This window comes from Taudactylus pleione, unplaced genomic scaffold (assembly GCF_031769625.1).
Source record: "Taudactylus pleione unplaced genomic scaffold, aTauple2 ptg000080l, whole genome shotgun sequence".
In the NCBI taxonomy this organism is placed as follows: Eukaryota; Metazoa; Chordata; class Amphibia; order Anura; family Myobatrachidae; genus Taudactylus; species Taudactylus pleione.
In genome coordinates, this window is record NW_028284482.1 from 4,771,080 (window position 1) to 4,791,126 (window position 20,047).

Below are 20,047 nucleotides of genomic sequence, written 5' to 3' on the forward strand. Positions count from 1 at the left end.
CCTGGCTGCTCACTCCTTATTTGGCTCCCACACCAGGGCCACAAAGTGCGTATAATTCCGCACTTACAGCCACCAGGCAAGTGGTGGAGCGCTGTATCGGCCTTTTAAAAGGCCGATTCAGATGCCTCCACCGCTCTGGTGGCGAGCTCATGTATGTGCCGGATATGGTGTCGAAAATTGTGGTCCTGTGTGGGATATTTCACAACATTGCCATAAGGAGTGGTGTCCCAATGCAGCCAGAGGATGCCTTACCTGAGGATGGCCCCCCCGAGGTTGGTCGAAGGTCAGTATGTGGGGGGGCCATACGCGATGATGTGGTGGCCAGATTTTTTAGGTAAGTTTGAACAAAACTCCAGTGTTTATACCTAATGTGTTTGTGTTTTTTGGCGAACATCTAATTTATTTTTATTTTTATCACCATCTTCTGTTTGTTCACATAATCTTTGCCACTCCAACGCTCACTACTTCCTGCTACCCTTACCAAACCTGGATCTGGTCCTTTTGGGCATATATTCTGGAACCCATATCGCAACGCCATGTTTGTGGAATCATGTTGGCATGGTCCTTCGTCAACCAGTTCTTGATTTTGTGTTTTTATTTAATTATTTCTTGGTATGTGTTGTATTTGAATTTATCACTGTGTATATTTTTTGGGAGTGACCACTTTGTTTTCTCTGTTATGTTGTGAATAAATGTTGGACGAGTGAAATGGTCTTCCTTTTTTGGGACGTTAACAGCAAGTGTAACCAGGTTAACACAAGTTACATTTGACTAAGGGGTAAACCAGTACTGACGCCAGTTGAGCAAAACTGAAATGTTTTCAGCTTCCCAATCCACACCAAAAGGAAGCCTGGCCCAACCTTGGGATTTGTAAGATTGGCCTAAGCAGCTTGCGCACCAAGTAGGAACCTGGAAAATGTAGAAATCTGTAATTGACACTAGACCCAAAAAGGGAAATGACATTGTTACTGTTATGTGTTTCTGGTGTCTGTTTGACATACAAAGACAAAACACAATCTAACTTTTAAAAAAGGGAAATCCTTGCAGGAACAGTCTACTTATGTCAGGCTAAACTATCTTGGTTTTGGTTTTTAAAAATGAGCCACAACGTATATTTGTCTTAATAAATTTAATTGGAAAATAGAACCAAAAAAAAAAAACTAATGCCGAAGGAGGCCAGACAGCCGGTCGAGGGCCACCAGAAGGCCGATTACATGTTGGCGCATCTGCCCCACAACATCCGCCACCTCTTGCCGACGCCTCTGTTCCTCTGTGGGTGAGAAAAGTGTGTGGGTTAATACAACAATAGGGAATCCACAGAAAAATGTAAAAAAAAAACCAAATCACTCCTAAACCCAAAAACAAAAATAAAAAGGGTGGGCTGGCAAAAATACAAGGCCTAGGTACAAATTCCCACAGGTATGATATGTGTATGCTTAAATCACCAGGAAGAGGTAAAGGCAAACCTTCACAATCAACAAAAGTCAAGCCACAAAAACACGAAGAAAGGCACGACACATGATTACATACAAACAGTTTGTGCTTTAAAAAAAAAATTTAAAAAACATACCGGGAGACAAAACGGGAGCTCCGGCCAAACCTCCATGATCCTCCTCGGAGGATCCGTCATTCCCCAAAGAATGGGGCGGAGTTATGCTGGACTCCGGGGAGGGGGTAATTGGAAGAGGGGTGGGTGGAGGAGAGGGGGAAGTGGGACGGAGGGGAAGGAGGCCCGACATTTCCGGGAGAGGGTCTGGGAAGGATGGGGAGGAGTGGGGAATAGGGGAAAGATTTGGGGTGGAGTGTTGGCTGGGGGTTGGGGAGAGTGGGCGGGAACGCCGTCTGGACGGACGGTGACGGCGGAGTCTTGGCTGTCCCCCTAAAATATGTCAAAGAAATTGCGTTTAGTTTATGGACAAATCCGGGCAACCAAACTAAAAAAAAATAAATAAAAAAAAAAAAAAAAAATAGCAGAATTAAAAAAACAGAAATAGAGGGGAAACATGCAGACGCAGATATGAGTACAAATAATAAATAGAACAGACAGGAAAACATGCAGACGCAGATATGAGTACAAATAATAAATAGAACAGACAGGAAAACATGCAGACGCAGATATGAGTACAAATAATAAATAGAACAGACAGGAAAACATGCAGACGCAGATATGAGTACAAATAATAAATAGAACAGACAGGAAAACATGCAGACGCAGATATGAGTACAAATAATAAATAGAACAGACAGGAAAACATGCACACGCAGATATGAGTACAAATAATAGATAGAACGGACAGGAAAACATGCAGACGCAGATATGAGTACAAATAATAAATAGAACAGACAGGAAAACATGCACACGCAGATATGAGTACAAATAATAAATAGAACAGACAGGAAAACATGCACACGCAGTTTGCCCCACAAACACAAACATTAAAACCACAATACATAACACTTACTTGCCAGGATCTGCATGCGAAAGCATGCCAGCAAGCGGGGCGTTCGCCGTTGCAGGTCGGACCACCTGCGCTCCAGCTGCCCGATGTTGCGGCGTGAGCCGAAGGACCGCAGGCGGGACCGTACCTCCGCATACGCGGAGCGCTTCTGCTGGTTGGTCATGGGTTGAGGCTGGCTGGTGATCCGGCGATCCATGACCTCCGTAAGCACCAGCAGCTCACGCCTGGTGAATGCGGAGGCTCTCATGATGGCAATGGTGTTTTTCTTAAAAATCATTTTTGATAAAGTGTGTAAAAATTTTCTGATTGGCTAATGTATTTTGGAAATTAACAGGAGCAATTTTATTGGTTAGTGTATGAGTCATGTGTTCGACAGGGCCAGAAATCTCTGGAGAGTTATGATAGGCTTGATGCAGTGACATGCGTAAGCAAATTTAAATAAAGAAATCAACCCAGGGAAATATGCGGGGATCCACAGCAATAGTACAATTGTTTAATTGTGGTTCACATGTTTTTTGAACAATAAAAGCGAATGTTTCATCCGTACGTATTCTGCGGGTAAACACAAACACGGACAAGAGTAAAGTTTCTTGCATTGTGTTGAAAAAAAACAAACAATTAAGCTAATTGATACATTGATTGGCATGATACGATTGATGGAGGTAGGCAGAATAAAGGAGCAGGTAATCGACATCTGACAAGGCCACTTCCTGTTTATACGTGTGCGTGCGTTCCTTTCAAGCCATTTCGGGGATGTACGCTCGCTATTTTGTACGCTCGTTAGTTAGAGGAGGGGTCGTCAGAGTTTAGGGAGGAATTTTAGATGCGAACGAAAATACGAGCGAGCCATTGAATTTAAATATTTTTGTACGTACGCCTAACGTACGTGCGCCCGCTTGCGAGTGGGTCTGAATGAGGGCCATTGTCAGTTCAATCACAATTACTGGCTTCACTAAGAGGCATAACGCTGTCAATCTGTTGGAAAAACATGGAGACATGATAGCAAAATGGTTTACTTCACTTAGGACCTGATTCACTACCATACGCAGCTACGATTATGCAGGAATAAGAGAGTCTGGGCCTGAGTCAGCAAGGAATGCAGTTACTTAATATGCATACATTTGGCCGATTGTTGCGTTCTGCAGATGCGAATGCATCTCAGTGCACAAACCGGTATTGCGATGGGAACTGCGATCACAGTGACTACGCAAACCCATTGCAGAGTGATTGACCGCAAGTGCCGTTTTTGGGTGGTCTGCGAAACGCAGACATCTCAGTGCGTTTGGATGCCGTTGCAGCTGCATGCACAAATTATCCACTGCGATGACGTATGCAGCCTGAGGTCTCACAGTGTGCGTGGAAGTTAGCAACTTCTGAGTAAGGTCAGGGCTTGTGCAAGTGGGCGTAAGGCTGCAATGGTATTCGATTGTACCGATGGTTTTGCAGTCTTGCTAAACAGTAAGTATGTGTGCTAATTAATGTGGGCGTCCTTATGTTATGCTGCGATGGGATAGCAACCAAAATGGATTAACATACTATCGCAGTGAGACTGTGTGTATAATCACAATTGCATACGCAGTTGTGATCTGTAATGAATCTGGGCCTAAGACCCTGCTCAGGATTTGTTATTTGAGTTAATATTGTGTCATGATGATATTAACAATGATGAGGGTGAGGATGTCGATGTTAATGACATCTTCCAACTATGACAAAGATTTGCAACACTGTTAGCTAAGCCCATTGGTAACTTGGTTTGTGGGGGCCCAAAGAAACCAAGCACTTCAGCCGCAGTCCCTGTCACTTAAGTGCTTGATTTGTTAAACTGTGCATATCCTGTTTAATATACATAATCTGAAGGACAATTCCATTGTGCACCACTTTTCATTATGGGTTTTGCCAAGATTGTGTGTGTATGACAGGCAGTGTATCTTTCTGTGCTTTACTGGGGTGTTCTTGTTCTTTTGTATCTTGCAATGCCATCCATTACCAGCTTCTCATCCAGGTGTTTGTCCCATTTAATGAAGCTTTTCCATAGATACAGAGTAATATCATCAAATCATATAATTAATAATTAATTATCAACTTTGACTGCAGTGCACTATGGGTCTGATTCAGCTGGGATCGCAAGTGCTAAAGCGTACACAGATGGGAGGTTGTCGAGCACTGTGCATGCGATCGCAGTGAGTATGTGGACCCATCGCAGATAGATTGACAAGAAGAACTGTTTGGGGGTGGTGATGGGGGGTGATCAAGAGAATGCAGGCGTGCCGGTGCATTTGAACACCATTACAGGGGCGTGCATAATTAAGCCCCTGCAACAGCATGCACATCCAGAGATCTAGATGGCGACAGGAAGTTTTGCAATTTGTGTTATAGGGATACTGTGTCTTTTCCTCCCTACCATAATCATGATCCCATGCCTTTGATTTTATTAATTTTATTAATAACTAATCTCATTAATTATTGGGATATAATGCAATTTGCGGCTTGTCCGCTATTCTAGTCACGTCGAAATACGAACCTTGTGACAAATCCGATGTACTTGAGGCATTGATTGACAGAACATTCGCCTTGTACCTCGACAACCATCTCATCTCAACTAGAAATTCGTAAGAGCTAATTATGCAATTTTTTTGTTTGATCTGGTTCTATACCGCCAAAGTATTACACATCTATTGACATCCACATCAAATAGCCCACCATAATGTGTTAATCACTAAATAAATATCAATCTAGCATCCAATTCTCTATACTGCATTCTAAATATAGATAAACATTTCATTCATTCTTTCTCTCAGTTATCTAAACAAACAGACATAAAGTACAAATGTGTTTACTTTATAAAGATAACTACAAGATCATATATACAATGCAGAAAATGTTTACATATAAATAGAGACAATACATTATAGTTTCAATATACATCTATATTGCTAAACTACTTCAGAGTACCGTATATACTCGAGTATAAGCCGAGTTTTTCAGCACATTTTTTGTGCTGAAAAAGTACCCCCTCGAGTGAAGTGTAGCGCTGACCGGACGGAGTTCGGTCAGCGCTACACAGCACAAACACACAGCCGCTGGAGCCGGCAGCTGCGTGTTTGCTGTAATCAGCAGCCGCTGAGAGTCTGTCAGACTCTCAGCGGCTGCTGCTGCTCCCACTGCGGGAGCCATCTTCCGGCTCCCGCAGTGGGTAATGGGAGACACGTCGTCATGACGACGTCTCTCCCATGCAAAGCGGCCGGAGGAGCGGATAGTGGCGGGACCAGGAGCGGGAGTTTCAGGTAAGTGATTTTTTTTATTTATTCTTATCACATCTCTCTCTACTGGGGGGGGGGACTACAGGGGGAGATTACTACAGAGGGCGATTACTACAGGGGGCACTACCAGGGGGCGATTACTACAGGGGGCACTACCAGGGGGCCGTTACTACAGGGGGCGATTACTACAGGGGGCACTAAAAGGGGGGATTACCACTGGGGGAACTACCAGGGGAGGATTACTACAGGGGGCACTACCAGGGGGGGATTACTACAGGGGGAACTACCAGGGGGGGATTACTACTGGAGGCACTGAAAGGGGGGATTACCACTGGAGGCACAGAAAGGGGGGATTACCACTGGAGGCACTGAAAGGGGGGATTACCACTGGGTGCACTACCAGGACGGATTACTACTGGGGGCACAACCAGGGGGAATAACTACTGGGGGCACTACCAGCTGCTGCCATTTCCCACACTAGGCTTATACGCGAGTCAATAAGTTTTCCCAGTTTTTTGGGGTAAAAGTAGGTACCTCGGCTTATATTCGGGTTGGCTTATACTCAAGTATATACGGTAAGTTCACAATTCAAATCTTACAATGTGAGGTAATTCTGTTTCTAAATAAACTTTGTATATTTAATCCTCCTTGTGTATTTAAATTCAGGGATACGTGTGTGTGTGTGTGTGTGTGTGTGTATATATGCTGAAAGATAGAAATAATATATGTGTATTTATTATCAGTACAGGTTGAGTCTCCGATATCCAAAATGCTTGGGACCAGGGGTATTTTGGATAACAGAATATTCCGTATTTTGGAATATTTGCATATAATAATGAAATACCTTGGGAATGGGACACAAATATACACGCAGAATGCATTTATGTGTTATATACACCTTATACACACAGCCTGCAGGTCATTTTATACAATATTTTCAATACTTTTGTGGCTCAAACAAAGTTTGTGTACAAACATAAATTCAGTTATGTTTCATATACACCCTATACACACAGCCTGAAGGTAATATTATACAATATTTGTAATAATGTGTGCCTTATACAAAGTTTGTGTACATTGAACCATCAAAAATCAAAGGTTCAATTTTCTCAGTCAAGCCAAAAAAAATCAGTATTTCAGAATATTCCGTATATCGGAATATTTGGATATGGGAGACTCAACCTGTATTGCTCTTTGTGGATGTGTGAATATGTGTAAAGAGATAGAGAAAGATAGAATACATGCATGTGTGTGTATGAGTATATATATAGAGAGACCATGTGGTTGTGAGTGTGCATGTGATGTGTATATTAAGTGCTGACTTCCATGTGCTTATGACGTTCTAGCAGAATGTATTAATGTATGTGCGTGTGCGTTTTGCGTATATAAGTGCTAACTTCCATGTTCTACTCTACGACAGACCCGTGATCTATTGATTCATTGTAGGATGCAATATATCTGAAAGAAAACACCTAGGGCAGTGTTGGCTAACCTTGACACTCCAGCTGTTGTGGAACTATATATCCCAGCATGCCCTGCCACAGTTTTAGCATGCCCTAATAGCAAAACTGTAGCAGTGCATGCTGGGTTATGTAGTTCCATAACAGCTGGAGTGTCAAGGTTAGCCAACACTGACCTAGGGGAATATATTGTTGTTTATTTGTGTACAAGGAATGGGTGCAGGCATATAGGTGAAGGGATATATATATATATGTGTGTGTGTGTGATGTGAGCTTGCACAGGCATGTGTGAATACTGTCCATTGTAATGCAGATAGGGCTTAGATTGTAGATAAATTACAGTGATAGCTATTTGTTGTGCCTAAATATATTGTATAGATTATATTGCAGGATGGCGAAAACAATATATGGATGCACAATATAGGCAAAACATATACAGACAGAAATGATACTTGCAATGTGTCCAAAGAAGCATGCTGTAAGGAGAATCCCTGTGTACTGTATGTGTGTAGTCGGTATCCAAAGAGAGTGATCTGAGATTGCATGTGATTTATATAGCTTGTCCCAGAATGCACTTGTGTAGGTGGTGGTCAGTGACCTTCCCCCAATTACAGACAGCTGGAGCAATAGGTAACTGCTTTTCTATGGACATGTGTACATTCTGACTAAGCTGGTTCATCACATAATGTATTAACTTGCTACCTATGTGGCCATATTGGGAATGGCATCCTAGCTCCTCCACAGTCTCCCTGTTGTCGAAAAATCTCATACTACAAGTTGGAAATCTTAAGTCTAGGTGCCCATCAGAATGATGTTCAAAAGATGCCATGGTCCTCCCAATCTCCCCCCACCCCAGAACAATTAACACTGTGCATACAATGGGCGCACAACAAGCCTCCAGATGTGCATAGGTAGTCCATTTCAAATAATCTCTGATTAAAGTTCCTGTAAAATTTTGACTCATCGATAAACAACCCTACACACTGAAGAAGTCAGCTTCTCCACTACCCTCACAAGCCATGATCTTCTAAGCCATGATCTTCTATGTTTAGAAGAGAGTTCTGTGACAACAGGAGAGGTTTGACTCACTGCGAGCTGCTTTTGTCGAGGAAGCACCATCCCGAACCACGGTATTTGCAGGGTTTGCAGAATTTTAGCATGGGAGACTGTCCCTGAAAGACAAGGATTGCTACAACTGACCTGTTCCTGCCAACAACTAGGACAACGCTGCTACCGTGTGAGACATAATTGAAGTGGGTACCAGGGTTACCATGGCCCAGTTAGAGGAGATTGACATCTCATCAGGATCCACCAGATTGATAATCCATTAAAAGCTTGGCCTAAGCAAGGTTTCTGCATGCTGGTTGCCCCATCAGTTCCCTCAAGAGCAGGAGGGGGTTCAGATGATTTGAAGCCGTAACATGCTGCCTAGGTTTGATGATTCTGGTTCTGTGACCAAGACTGTTTGTGTAGCTACTGGTGCAAGAGAGCACCATCACTGGGGACTGGTACGCCAGCCAATGTCTACGACAAGTGCTGAAAGCCATTTCCAGGTGCTGTCCAAAAACTTGTGCTCATTGTGCTTTTCTCCATCACCACAATGTATCTGTCCACAAGTCCAGGAAAGCGGTGGATTTTCTGATGATTTTTTTTTTTAATTTAAAACCTATTGCACACCTCCCGCTCAGAGACAGAGAGAAAACAGAAAAACCACCACATCCTCCACACACCACTCTAACACAACATGCACTCCCCCAACAGTAGTCTGAGATAACTTTCCATTTTTCATTCAACTGCATGCTGTCGTTCCCGACACAGGGGCAAACACAGGATTTGTAAGGGGGGGTTTCTGTATGTATATGTATATATATATATATATATATATATATACCACCCACATGCCCGTGCAATGTATTATGTAAGTATAGTTGTATTAGCAATTTGGACTGCCCCCCTCATCCCCTCCCGCACACATACACTCAGAGCAGGTTACAGACACTTACACTGCACATTACACACAGACATTTACATTGCAGATTACACACACTTACACATTACACAGACACACAATGCACATTACACACTGCAGATTACACACAGGCATTTACACTGCACATTAAACACATACACACTGCACATTGCACACTGACACACACTGCACATTACACATTGCACACTGACACACACTGCACATTACACACAGACACTTACACTGCACATTATACACATACACACACTGCACATTACACTTCACATTACACACAGACACTTACACTGCACATTATACACATACACACTGCACATTATACACATACACACACTGCACATTATACACATACACACACTGCACATTACACACAGACACTTACACTGCACATTATAAACATACACACTGCACATTATACACATACACACACTGCACATTACACTGCACATTATACACATACACACACTGCACATTACACACAGACACTCAGAGCACATTAGACACAGACACTTACACTGCACATTAGACACATACACACACTGCACATTACACACAGACACTCAGAGCACATTAGACACAGACACTTACACTGCACATTATACACATACACACACTGCACATTATACACATACACACACTGCACATTGCACACTGACACACACTGCACATTACACACAGGCACATTGCACTGCACATTACACACACTCGGACTACAGACCATCTCCCCCCACACCCATGGTATAAACAGAGCTGGGAGGTACAGTACCTGTGAGATGAACTTGTTTGTGCCAGTGGCTGTGCTAATTACATGCTGCCCGGAGTGCAGATGAGGAGGAGTGCAGTGAGTGACATCACTGGCACATGGGAGCTGTCAGGGAGGAGCTGCAGCCACAGCAGCTCCCCTGTACTGCTCTCAGCTATCCCCATAGCTACGCGGAAGCTGCCCAGTCGGAGCTCACAGAACAGCCTGATGAGACAGAGACAAAGCTCTCTGTCTCACTTTAAAAAAAACAAATAAATACTTGTGCGCTGCGGGGATGAATTGGCCTGGCAGGGGGGGTTTCTAGGTACTCAGAAACCCCCCCTGCGTGCGCTACTGCCGACATCCTCCCACCCGAAGTGCAACACATCAGATGAGAAGATGTGAGGAAAGATGCATGTGAACACACATTAGATCATATGGACAACATGCCATTCCAATTTTACAAATGACAAATCATCCAATACATTTCCAGTGTACACCCAGCCCTACTTTAAAAAATTGTCCCTATATAAGTGTATCTAATCTACTCACCTCTGAAGTAGGTCAAAACTTAATACTTTATGAAAATTTTAAGGGAACAAGAGAAATTATACTAGGGGGCCATGTTTTAGTGACCTATAAATTCAAAAGAAGTGTCATTTAGAAAGTATGCAGACAAAATATAAATATTTGCTTACAATCCTGAAACATTGGAATAAATTTCTTTGTTCATTAGAAATTTGGATGTAATGTCCAGAAAGTTCTTTTAAAATCAAGTCCAGATGGATAAAAATCCAGGAAGAGGGAGAAAGACCACAATGATCTACAACTCTCACTTGTCCTCTTCCTACTGACTATGGAGGAGATAAAAAAAACCTCTATATAAATGATATCTCAGGAAAAACTTCCTAGAGATATCCATAGTGGAAAAAGTGTCCCCTCTCCCAAAGGATATTCTATAAAAATAAACTATCTGATCACAGATGAGCCAATGAAAAAATTTGAATCTTGTCCTATCTAGGTGGTCCATAACAAAAATCTTAGATGTAGATAGTTCAGTAACTAGTCCATAACAGAGAGAGTTCATAACTGTACATTGCCCCCCTCCCTTAATAGTTTGATATTTGCTCTCTTCTTTTACTTATACGCAGTGGCGTCACTCACCTTGATTGCACCCGGTGCGGTGGTTGGTCTTGGGCCTTAGCCTCGCGGGCGGAAGGGGGCATGACTTCGTTCCATGAAGCCATGCCCATTTATGTTTGACAATCTTGGGGATGCGTCATGCCCCCATCCTCTGCAGTCAATGGGCAAGGGAGGGGTTAGGGGCTGCTGTGCTTCTCTGCTGAGCAAGCCTGGCTTAGCGTAGCAGCAGCTGCTGGACAGCAAACAGCCTCTCCCCTGCCTCTCACGAGTGTGGCTGCTAGGTGACACCATCCAAGGGGGTGACACCAAAATAGCAGAGCAGCTCTGCTATTTTGGTGTCACCCCCTCGGATTGTGTCACCCGGTGCTGCCCGCACCCCCCTTGTGACGCCAGTGCTATAAACATTCTTCTTCATGATATAGTTTTACAGTGTCTATGACTTTTTTAATCATTCTTTTTATCCTTCTGTAGACAACTAGTAGCACAATATACAGGATTAATACCAGCAAAATAACAACTATAATGGGATGTATAAGGAGATTGAAAAATGATGTTGCTTTTGAGCTATATCCAAAAAGACTTTCCCACCAAGATACTTTGGCATCTCCCTCTAAGGCGTGTAGAATCTTTGTAATTTTTACGGCATCATGTTCTAGCATTATAGTTGCTTGGTTCTCTGTCTGTTTGAGTTAATTCAAGATGTCGTCTTCTTTTCCAAAATCGAGCAGCCAGTTTTTAAGTTCAGTACCAAAACCAAACGGGATCATCTGCAGTCTCACTGGAGTGTCTGGGCGAATATCTAATCACTTCTCCGGGGTCAGTGGTGTTCTTCCTCTCTCGTCTGCTACATCGATACCTAGAGTGGGATTAAGGGTACAATACACTCGGAGGAGATTTCCTCTTTGGGTGCAGTTAGTAGCATAAACAGTATACAAGATATTCTGGAGTTGATAAAAGCACCAGTAACCTTGGCCCAGATACGTTAGGTTAGATGATTTTTTTGGAATTACATCCATCAAGCAGGATCCTTCAGTATTCCAGCACTGATGTCTGAGAATTCTGTCATGATCCCCTTGACACAATACTGCACATTTGCATCTCCAACAACCATCTGTATCATGTAGATAAGGATGTGACCCTTCGTATGTTAACATATCAGATTGAAATCTGGGATTAAGTATTGTACCTTAGACATAAGAATACCTAAATTCCCTGCAGTATACCCTTTCCTCTCTCTACCAAAAACAGGAACTAGAGATGAAGCAGTGCAAGTTAGATTCAGGCAACCACGCCACTGTGTGAGCCACCAATTTGTATGGCTCAATGCAAAGGCGGGGATAAGTTGTTTTAGCCTCTGCCTAAGGTTGAATGGCTAGTGACCTGGTACAAAGGTGTAATTAGAATAGGGCTCCTGTATTTCACCCTCCTTACATTCAACTATTAAGAGACCCTCTTGATCAATAAGATCAGATCTGGGGTAACACTCTATTACAGTTGTATTTGACACCCCCCTATCCTCTTTGTTATTCTGAGGAGTTACTAAAACCACTACTACAACACCTACCAGTACAGAGTGCTAAATGTCTGTAGGGCAAGTTTGCTCAGAGGGCCGTATACCCCACACCTCTGGGCTCCTATGGAGGAATGGGATTTGTAATGGTATCTTCTGGGTACTGATGTCACCAATATTTTCTTGTACTCCATGATCTGCTAATAAAGAAGCATGAGCACAGTTCTTTTCACCACAAGTCAGAGTTTTCTTACAAGAACCTTTAGAGAGTTGTGTTACCTGTCCTACACTCCCCCTGTTCTTCAAAACTCAATGAGCACACATGTACTCTACCATATTTAGGAAGCACGAGTGATTTTTGCCTGGTCAATATGGACCCACAATACCTGGCACCTCCTCTGAGAGTTTTTCTTGCTAGTTACAGGCCTCTGTACCTTCAACATATACACGTATCATTCATTGTCTCAAGTACCTGATATGGTACTTCCAAGTTTGCATCCCAAGGACCTGTCTTACAGAAAACGTTGACATTACTAAATCTCCTACAAGGGGCATAGGCATCTCCCCCTGTAGATAGGGTTTGTTTAACCATATTGCTGCATGTGGCAGCAGTGCCTTTAGGTTATCTTGTACATAATAGGTTCAAGGTCTGTGTTTTGTGAGACCTCTGGCCATTTATGCACAAGTCCACTGTCATTCCTGTCTTTTGCATGTATGAGTGGACCCAAATCATGCTGCTGTATTACACAGATTCTTGTATTTCTGGGACCTTTCCATAGCATACAATTTGCTAGATCCAATATCCATCCCTGTTGTGTCATCACATCAGTTCCGATAATGTTATTGGATCCTGGGTAATACCACATGGGGATATTTAAAGAGAAATCATTGATTTCTACAATGACTGTATCACTCATGTGGGCTGTCACCCCCCCTTGTTTGTGATCAAATCCGATCAAAACACACTGAGGGCTATCTGGATCCAAATCATGCTCCACATTGGTGATGGAAATTTCTGCTCCACTGTCAAGCATGATTTCTACCCAATTATTTTTTTATTTTAGCTGTGATGTGGGGTCTCCCAGAAGAATCTAAAATAAGGCTGCATATCAGAGTTAGATCCTTTGGGACTCCTGACCTTCAGTCTATTTGCACCAGGTTTGCCGTTGAGACCTGTGCAGCACAGACTGAAATATGTTTACTTTGTGGTGTTACCTGTGAAGCAGACTGTTTATCTGCTTATACATTTACAGTTGCCATATATTTCCATGGTTGTGCAGCCGACTGCTCTTTTGTGTTTATAGTGGTGTTATCTCTCTTTTGGAAACCATTTGTATTTCCTGTTGTAGAAGGAGATGGTTTGGGATAGTTTTTTCTTGTATGCCCCTTCTGTCTGCATCTGTAGCAGACTCGGTTATCATCCTCTGCTGATGGAGCAGAAGGCTGAACAGCTTTAGGGCAATGTTCAGGATAAGTCTGTCGATCACGCATTACACCACAAGATGTATCCTGTTCCCTAATCTGTACAGATTTCTTGATCTCAATATTTCCTGTCTAACGCCTCAGTAATTCTAGCTGCACCTGCAAGTGTGGTTTCCCTTTGAGTATTTGTGCGCAGACTGACATTTATGTAAGGAAATTTTTCCACAAATGTGCGAATCATGCCTGGTGGAATATGGGGTCTATGGTCATTAGTTACTGTTCCATACATAGCTTCAAACTGACCGCATAAAGCTAAAGGCACGTGGTGTATTGTAGGTTTGAAACTATCCAGGATGTTGGGAGTTACCTCCCAATGTCCTGTTGTCAGTAACATCAGAGCAGCTATCCTTTCCTTTTTGTCATGGTAGCGACCATTCCTGGGGGCTGAGTCACCAGTTGTCTCATACCTTTGACTGAGATGAGTGGGTGATCACAACTTGAATAGATCCATGCGATCTTCTGGGGCCACCCTAAGTTGAGTGCAATGGCGCTCAAAAATATCACATGAGGTGAAAGGGACTAAACTGCTATCATAATGAGGAAATTCCTTTTTGAGTTCCAAGAGGATCTTTGTTCTCTTTATATCATTACCTGTAAGAGGTTGATTCACAGAGTACAAATCCTTTCTACCTTTGGTACTTGGCACTAAGGCAGGAGTGGAATCTATTACATCCCATCCACTCTTGCAGTCTTGTGACCGTGTACCAACAGTATTTCCCACCGGTGTTGGGGTGTAGTCCAGTGTGCGTATCACTGGGTAAGCTATAGGAGATCTTGCATCCTGCTGACTAAGTGGTGATGCAGTGAAATCCAAGCCAGTTAAATCCACTTGATGTCCAGCTATACTGCCACTTTCCCTATTAAAAACACAAATTTGTTTCATGGTTATTAACTCTGTAGAGTCCACCCGAGGATTATTTTTAGATAGCTCTTCTATTGAATTTGAGAGGTTCGTTATTAATCATGTGAACTCTACTTTCTAAATCCTGTTGTAATTGTGCCATATGATCTTCAGTACTATTAAGCTCCGCACATAACTCACCGAGCTCTTTATCTTTTTTTATGCATTTTTATAGCTATCTTCCTGATTTATTACATTAACTTCCTTAATCAACATACTTCTAGCTATCATTTCTGCATGTTCTGGCCTCCAAATTTTGTCCCCATAAACCTGGACTAATTTTACCAACATTTGGAACCTTTTATTGGTTTTATCAAACACTCTTTGCTTATTAATAAAGTTTTTATCATAACTGTACACCTGATCTAGGAGTTATGCCCATAAATGTTCTGCAGATGTATAACTAGCTGGTATAACAGGATTGAACATACTATCTTCTGCGAGTTTAGTGATGTTAAGTAAATACCTGTTTGATGATCTTAATGATTGGAATACCGATCTGTGTAAATACTTCTTTGTTTGTTGCGAGGAAATGAAGTCGATGAATTTGTCTTGTAGACCTGAATTCACGCAGCCAAAATAGCGACTAATGGCTTTACCAGGGTGTCCAGTGTGCGCAACCATCTACTCAGAATTCCAAAGCATCGCTGAAGCGCATACCCGCCTGACCACTCTCAAAGACAAATTTCTGATTGAGGGTCGGTGTGTTGTTACCCTAAGATACAGAACAATATAACTGAATATCATGTTCTACAGGAGATAAACACATAACTCCATTTAAAAATAAAATATTTCATTTTCCAAAAAATCTCAAGTTAATAGACAATCAAAACCTACAACTGTACAACATTCAATCCCTAGTCCATCTAGAGAAACAAATGTTAGAACATTAACCATAGGTAGATTGTCCCTATTCTCCCTTGAGGAGATAATCCACAGTCATTAAAGGCATTTGTTTCCTAATTATGAATTTTTTTTTTATAAAAGTAAAGGAATGGATTCTCTGCAATTAATTATGGTTCCTCTTGGCCATTGAGGATTACAATTAAAGCAGTTTGCCTGGCTTGCCACTTGTTATAGGTATCCTGTGTCTTTTCCTCCCTACCATAATCATGATACCATGCCTTTGATTTTATTAATAACTAATCTCATTAATTATTGGGATATAATGCAATTTGCGGCTTGTCCACTACTCTAATCACGTCGAAATACGAACCCCGTGACAAATCCTATGTACTTAAGAGGCATTGATTGGCAGAACATTCGCCTTGTACCTCGACAACCATAAACAAGGGATCCCAGCTGCAATGCTAAAGCATCTCAACTAGAAATTCGTAAGAGTTACTTATACAATTTCTTTGTTTGATCTGGTTCTATACCGCCAAAGTATTACACATCTATTGACCTCCACGTCAAATAGCCCACCATAATGTGTTAATCACTAAATAAATACCAATCTAGCATCCAATTCTCTATACTACATTCTAAATATAGATAAACATTTAATTTATTCTTTCTCTCAGTTATTTAAACAAACAAACAGACATAAAGTACAAACTTATTTGCTTTATAAAGATAACTACAAGATCATATATACAATGCATAAAATGTTTACATACAATAGAGACAATACATTATAGTTTCAACATACATCTATATTGCTAAACTACTTCAGAGTGAGTCCACAATTCACATCTTAAAATGTGAAGTAATTATGTTTCTAAATAAACTTTGTATATCTAATCCTCCTTATATTTTTAAATTCAGGGATACTTGTGTGTGTGTGTGTGTGTGTGTGTGTGTGTGTGTGTGTGTGTGTGTGTGTGTGTGTGTGTGTGTGTGTGTGTGTGTATATATGCTGAAAGATAGAAATAATATATGTGTATGTATTATCAGTATTGCTCTTTGTGGATGCGTGAATATGTGTAAAGCGATAGAGAAAGATAGAATACATGCATGTGTGTGTATGAGTAGAGAGAGAAGTATTCTGGACTATAGACAGACAGTAATTAGTTAGAAAATGTCTAGATAGACACCAGATGTTAGACAGTTAATAGTTAAACAAGGATAAAAGTCAGACATGAAAAAGATCGACACAAAAATGGTCGACACATTTTTTTTTAGGGTTAGGGTTAGGTACTTACTGGAGAGTTACTGTTAGGCTCTTACCCCCATGGTTAGAATTAGGCACCAGGAGGGAGGGTTAGGTTTAGGCACCAAGAGGAGGGTTAGGGTTAGGGTGAAGAGTAGGGATAAAAAACAAAACAAAAAATTATTGTCGACCATTATTGTGTCGACCATTGTCATATCAAACTTTTGACCCTGTCGACCTTTTGTACCTGTCGAACTTTTTATATGTCTAACTTTTGTTTGTGTCTAACTTTTTTCCCTGTCTAACTATTGACTGTCTAACATCTGGTGTCTATCTAGACATTGTCTAACTAATTACTGTCTATCTCTTATACCACACCCTATGAAAATGATACTTGCAATGTGTCCAAAGAAGTGTGCTATAAGGAGAATCCCTTTGTACTGTATGTGGGTAGTCGGTATCCAAAGAGAGTGATCTGAGATTGCATGTGGTTTATATAGCTTTTCCCAGAATACACTTGTGAAGGTGGTGGTCAGTGACCTTCCCCCAATTATAGACAGCTGGAACAATAGGTAACTGCTTTTCTATGGACATGTGTACATTCTGACTTAGCTGGTTCATCAGATAATGTATTAACTTGCTACCTATGTGGCCATATTGGGAATGGCATCCTACTGTAGCTCCTTCACAGTTTGTGAGTCAGGTCAAGCTCATCCACAACTGTGTGTATGGATCCGATGTTACTCAATGTTACCGATGTTTTTGCTGACTTGCGGATGTATGTAATGGGAGGTGGGCAGCTTTATAAGCTGGTGGGCATCTTTATATCATGCAGCGTTTAAATTGCGATTGCATTAATTGCATAATTTTGCAGCGAGCGGGTTCGTGCGATTGCAGACTTGCAATCCAAGCTGAATTAGGCCCTATGTTTCATAGATGTGCTATATACTGCCTTGTTTGTGCCATATTGGGAAATATTTTGTAGCCTATAAAACTGATGCTGACTTGTAGCTCTGTAAGGCTTATTTATTTTCATCTTGACTTTTATATATAAAAATATACACAATCATTTCAATAAGATATAGTGCAACCAGTGGTTCAAGCAGAAAACATTTCTTAGTGGTACTGAAGGCCACACATCACATGGAGCATGGCCACTCGAAATGGGGGCATGTCAGCATGACACATCACCCATTTCTCATCACTCTGGGAGCACTCCTCTCCATTCTATCCCAAATACACCTTACCTATATGGTGGTTTCTCTGCAACGGGGGAACCTCTGAAGACACTGATCCTCCCTGGGCAGACAGTGTCTCTAGTCAGTATTCACTATTCATGTAGGAAATCACACGGACCAGAAGATGCCTATTTGTGTAGGAATATAACCATTGTCATCATCATACAACAAAGGTTCAACCAGACTCGTGCCCCATGTCAACTCCTGCTCCCTGTATCCCCTCTAGCCTGCTGTCCCTTGTGTTTCTACAGTCTCCTATCTTTACAGCCTCCTGCTCCTGTCTATCCAGCCTCCTGCTCCGTCTTTCAAGCTTCCTGCCCCCTGCTCTGTCAATCCAGCCTCCTGTCTTTCCAGCCTTCTGCCCCCTGTGTCTCTCTCAGCCTTCCCCTCACCCTGTGACTCTCAGCCTCCCCCTCACTCTGTGTCTCTCAGCCTCACCCTGTCTCTCAGCCTCCCACTCACCCTGTGTCTCTCAGCCCCCCCCCACCCTGTATATCTTTCAGTCTCACCCTCAACCTGTTTCTGTCAGCCTCCCCCTGTGTCTCTCAAACTCCCCCTCACTCTGTCTTTCAGCCTCCCCCTCACCCTGTCTCTTAGCCTCCCCCATGCTGTTTCTCTCAGTCTCCCCCTCTCTGTGTGTCTCTTAGCATCATTGCCCCCTGTGTCTCTCTGCCAGGCCCCATCATCCTCAGTCTTCCCAGCTCAGTCCACAAGTACCTCCTGCTGCCTGTATCCCATCCAGCCTGCTGTCTCCAGTCTCCTGTTTTTACAGCCTCCTGCCCCCTGCTCTGTCAATCCAGCCTACTGTCTTTCCAGCCTCCTGCCCAGTGCCAAATTAAGGTACACATGGGTCTGGAGCTGTAATTGAGAAAGGGCCTATTGTACACACACGTATATGTATGTGTATATATATATATATATATATATATATTATGTGTTTGTGAGTATATTTAAAAAATTATATATATCTGTCTCTGTATACACACACACATACACGCAATAATTGTGTAAGGTCTGCCCAGTCCCCCAGTGCGGGCACAGTTGAAGCCTTGGCTCTCACCCCATTGGCTACCAGGCAAGGGAGATGGAAATTGAAAGAAGACAACCAGCCGCTGGGAAAAAGTAAGTATGGGAGCTGGGAGTAAGGAGTTAGGGGTAGGGTTGCTGCTATTTCCTATGTGGCTAAAGGACCTCTGTGACGTATCCACCATGTGACTGCTGCAGGAGGCTGGACCGCTCCTGTGTTACCATCCACTATGGCATAGAGGGGGAATAAATATTTGTGGTGAGCGCAGCGAGCCACCGTGCCCGAAGCGTGGCGAGCCCGCGAGGGGACGCTTTAGCATCCCCGCCCCTCCCCCTTTCAGGCCGGGTCATAGGTCCATCAGCGCTGTATAGTCTAGACCTAACCTTTCGGGTAGAGAGGCAGAACTGAGCAAACGAGGAGGAGGGTGGGACAGAGCAATGAAGGGGGTGTCAGGATGGAGCAAAGAGGGTCAGTACAGCAGATAAGGGGTGTGGCCGGCCAGAGCAGAGGGCAGTAAAGAGAATTAGGTACCCCAGTATATGTATATGTGTATATATATATATATATATATATATATCTGTATGTATCAAAATATACATACTGTACATATCTATACCTATAGCACAATATGTCACTCACAGTGCGTAGCAGTGCACTCATAGGGAGCAGAGCATACCTTTTTCAGAGACAGTGCACTGAGGCTCAAGCTACAGGATACGGACATCATGTTCCTAATAAGGCTCAGC

The 20,047-nt window shown here is 42.5% G+C and overlaps 1 protein-coding gene across 8 annotated transcripts in view; it reads right to left on the reverse strand.

Annotated features, from left to right (window-relative positions):
- LOC148532264 (uncharacterized) overlaps positions 1-20,047 on the reverse strand; it is a 62,982-nt gene that overhangs the window by 35,583 nt on the left and 7,352 nt on the right. For 3 of the 8 annotated variants that reach the window (XR_015877746.1, XR_015877747.1, XR_015877745.1), the window contains exon 2: positions 15,411-15,659. Coding sequence is in view for 3 of the 8 variants with exons in the window: in XM_088468033.1 (XP_088324159.1) it covers positions 12,628-12,761; positions 14,635-14,900; positions 15,411-15,568 (558 nt within the window). In the remaining 5 variants the exon portion in view is untranslated. Of the gene's footprint in view, positions 1-7,341; positions 12,762-14,634; positions 14,901-15,410; positions 15,660-20,047 lie in introns of those variants that run through there. The other 5 variants (XM_088468035.1, XM_088468033.1, XM_088468034.1 and 2 more) reach the window with 5 other exon arrangements.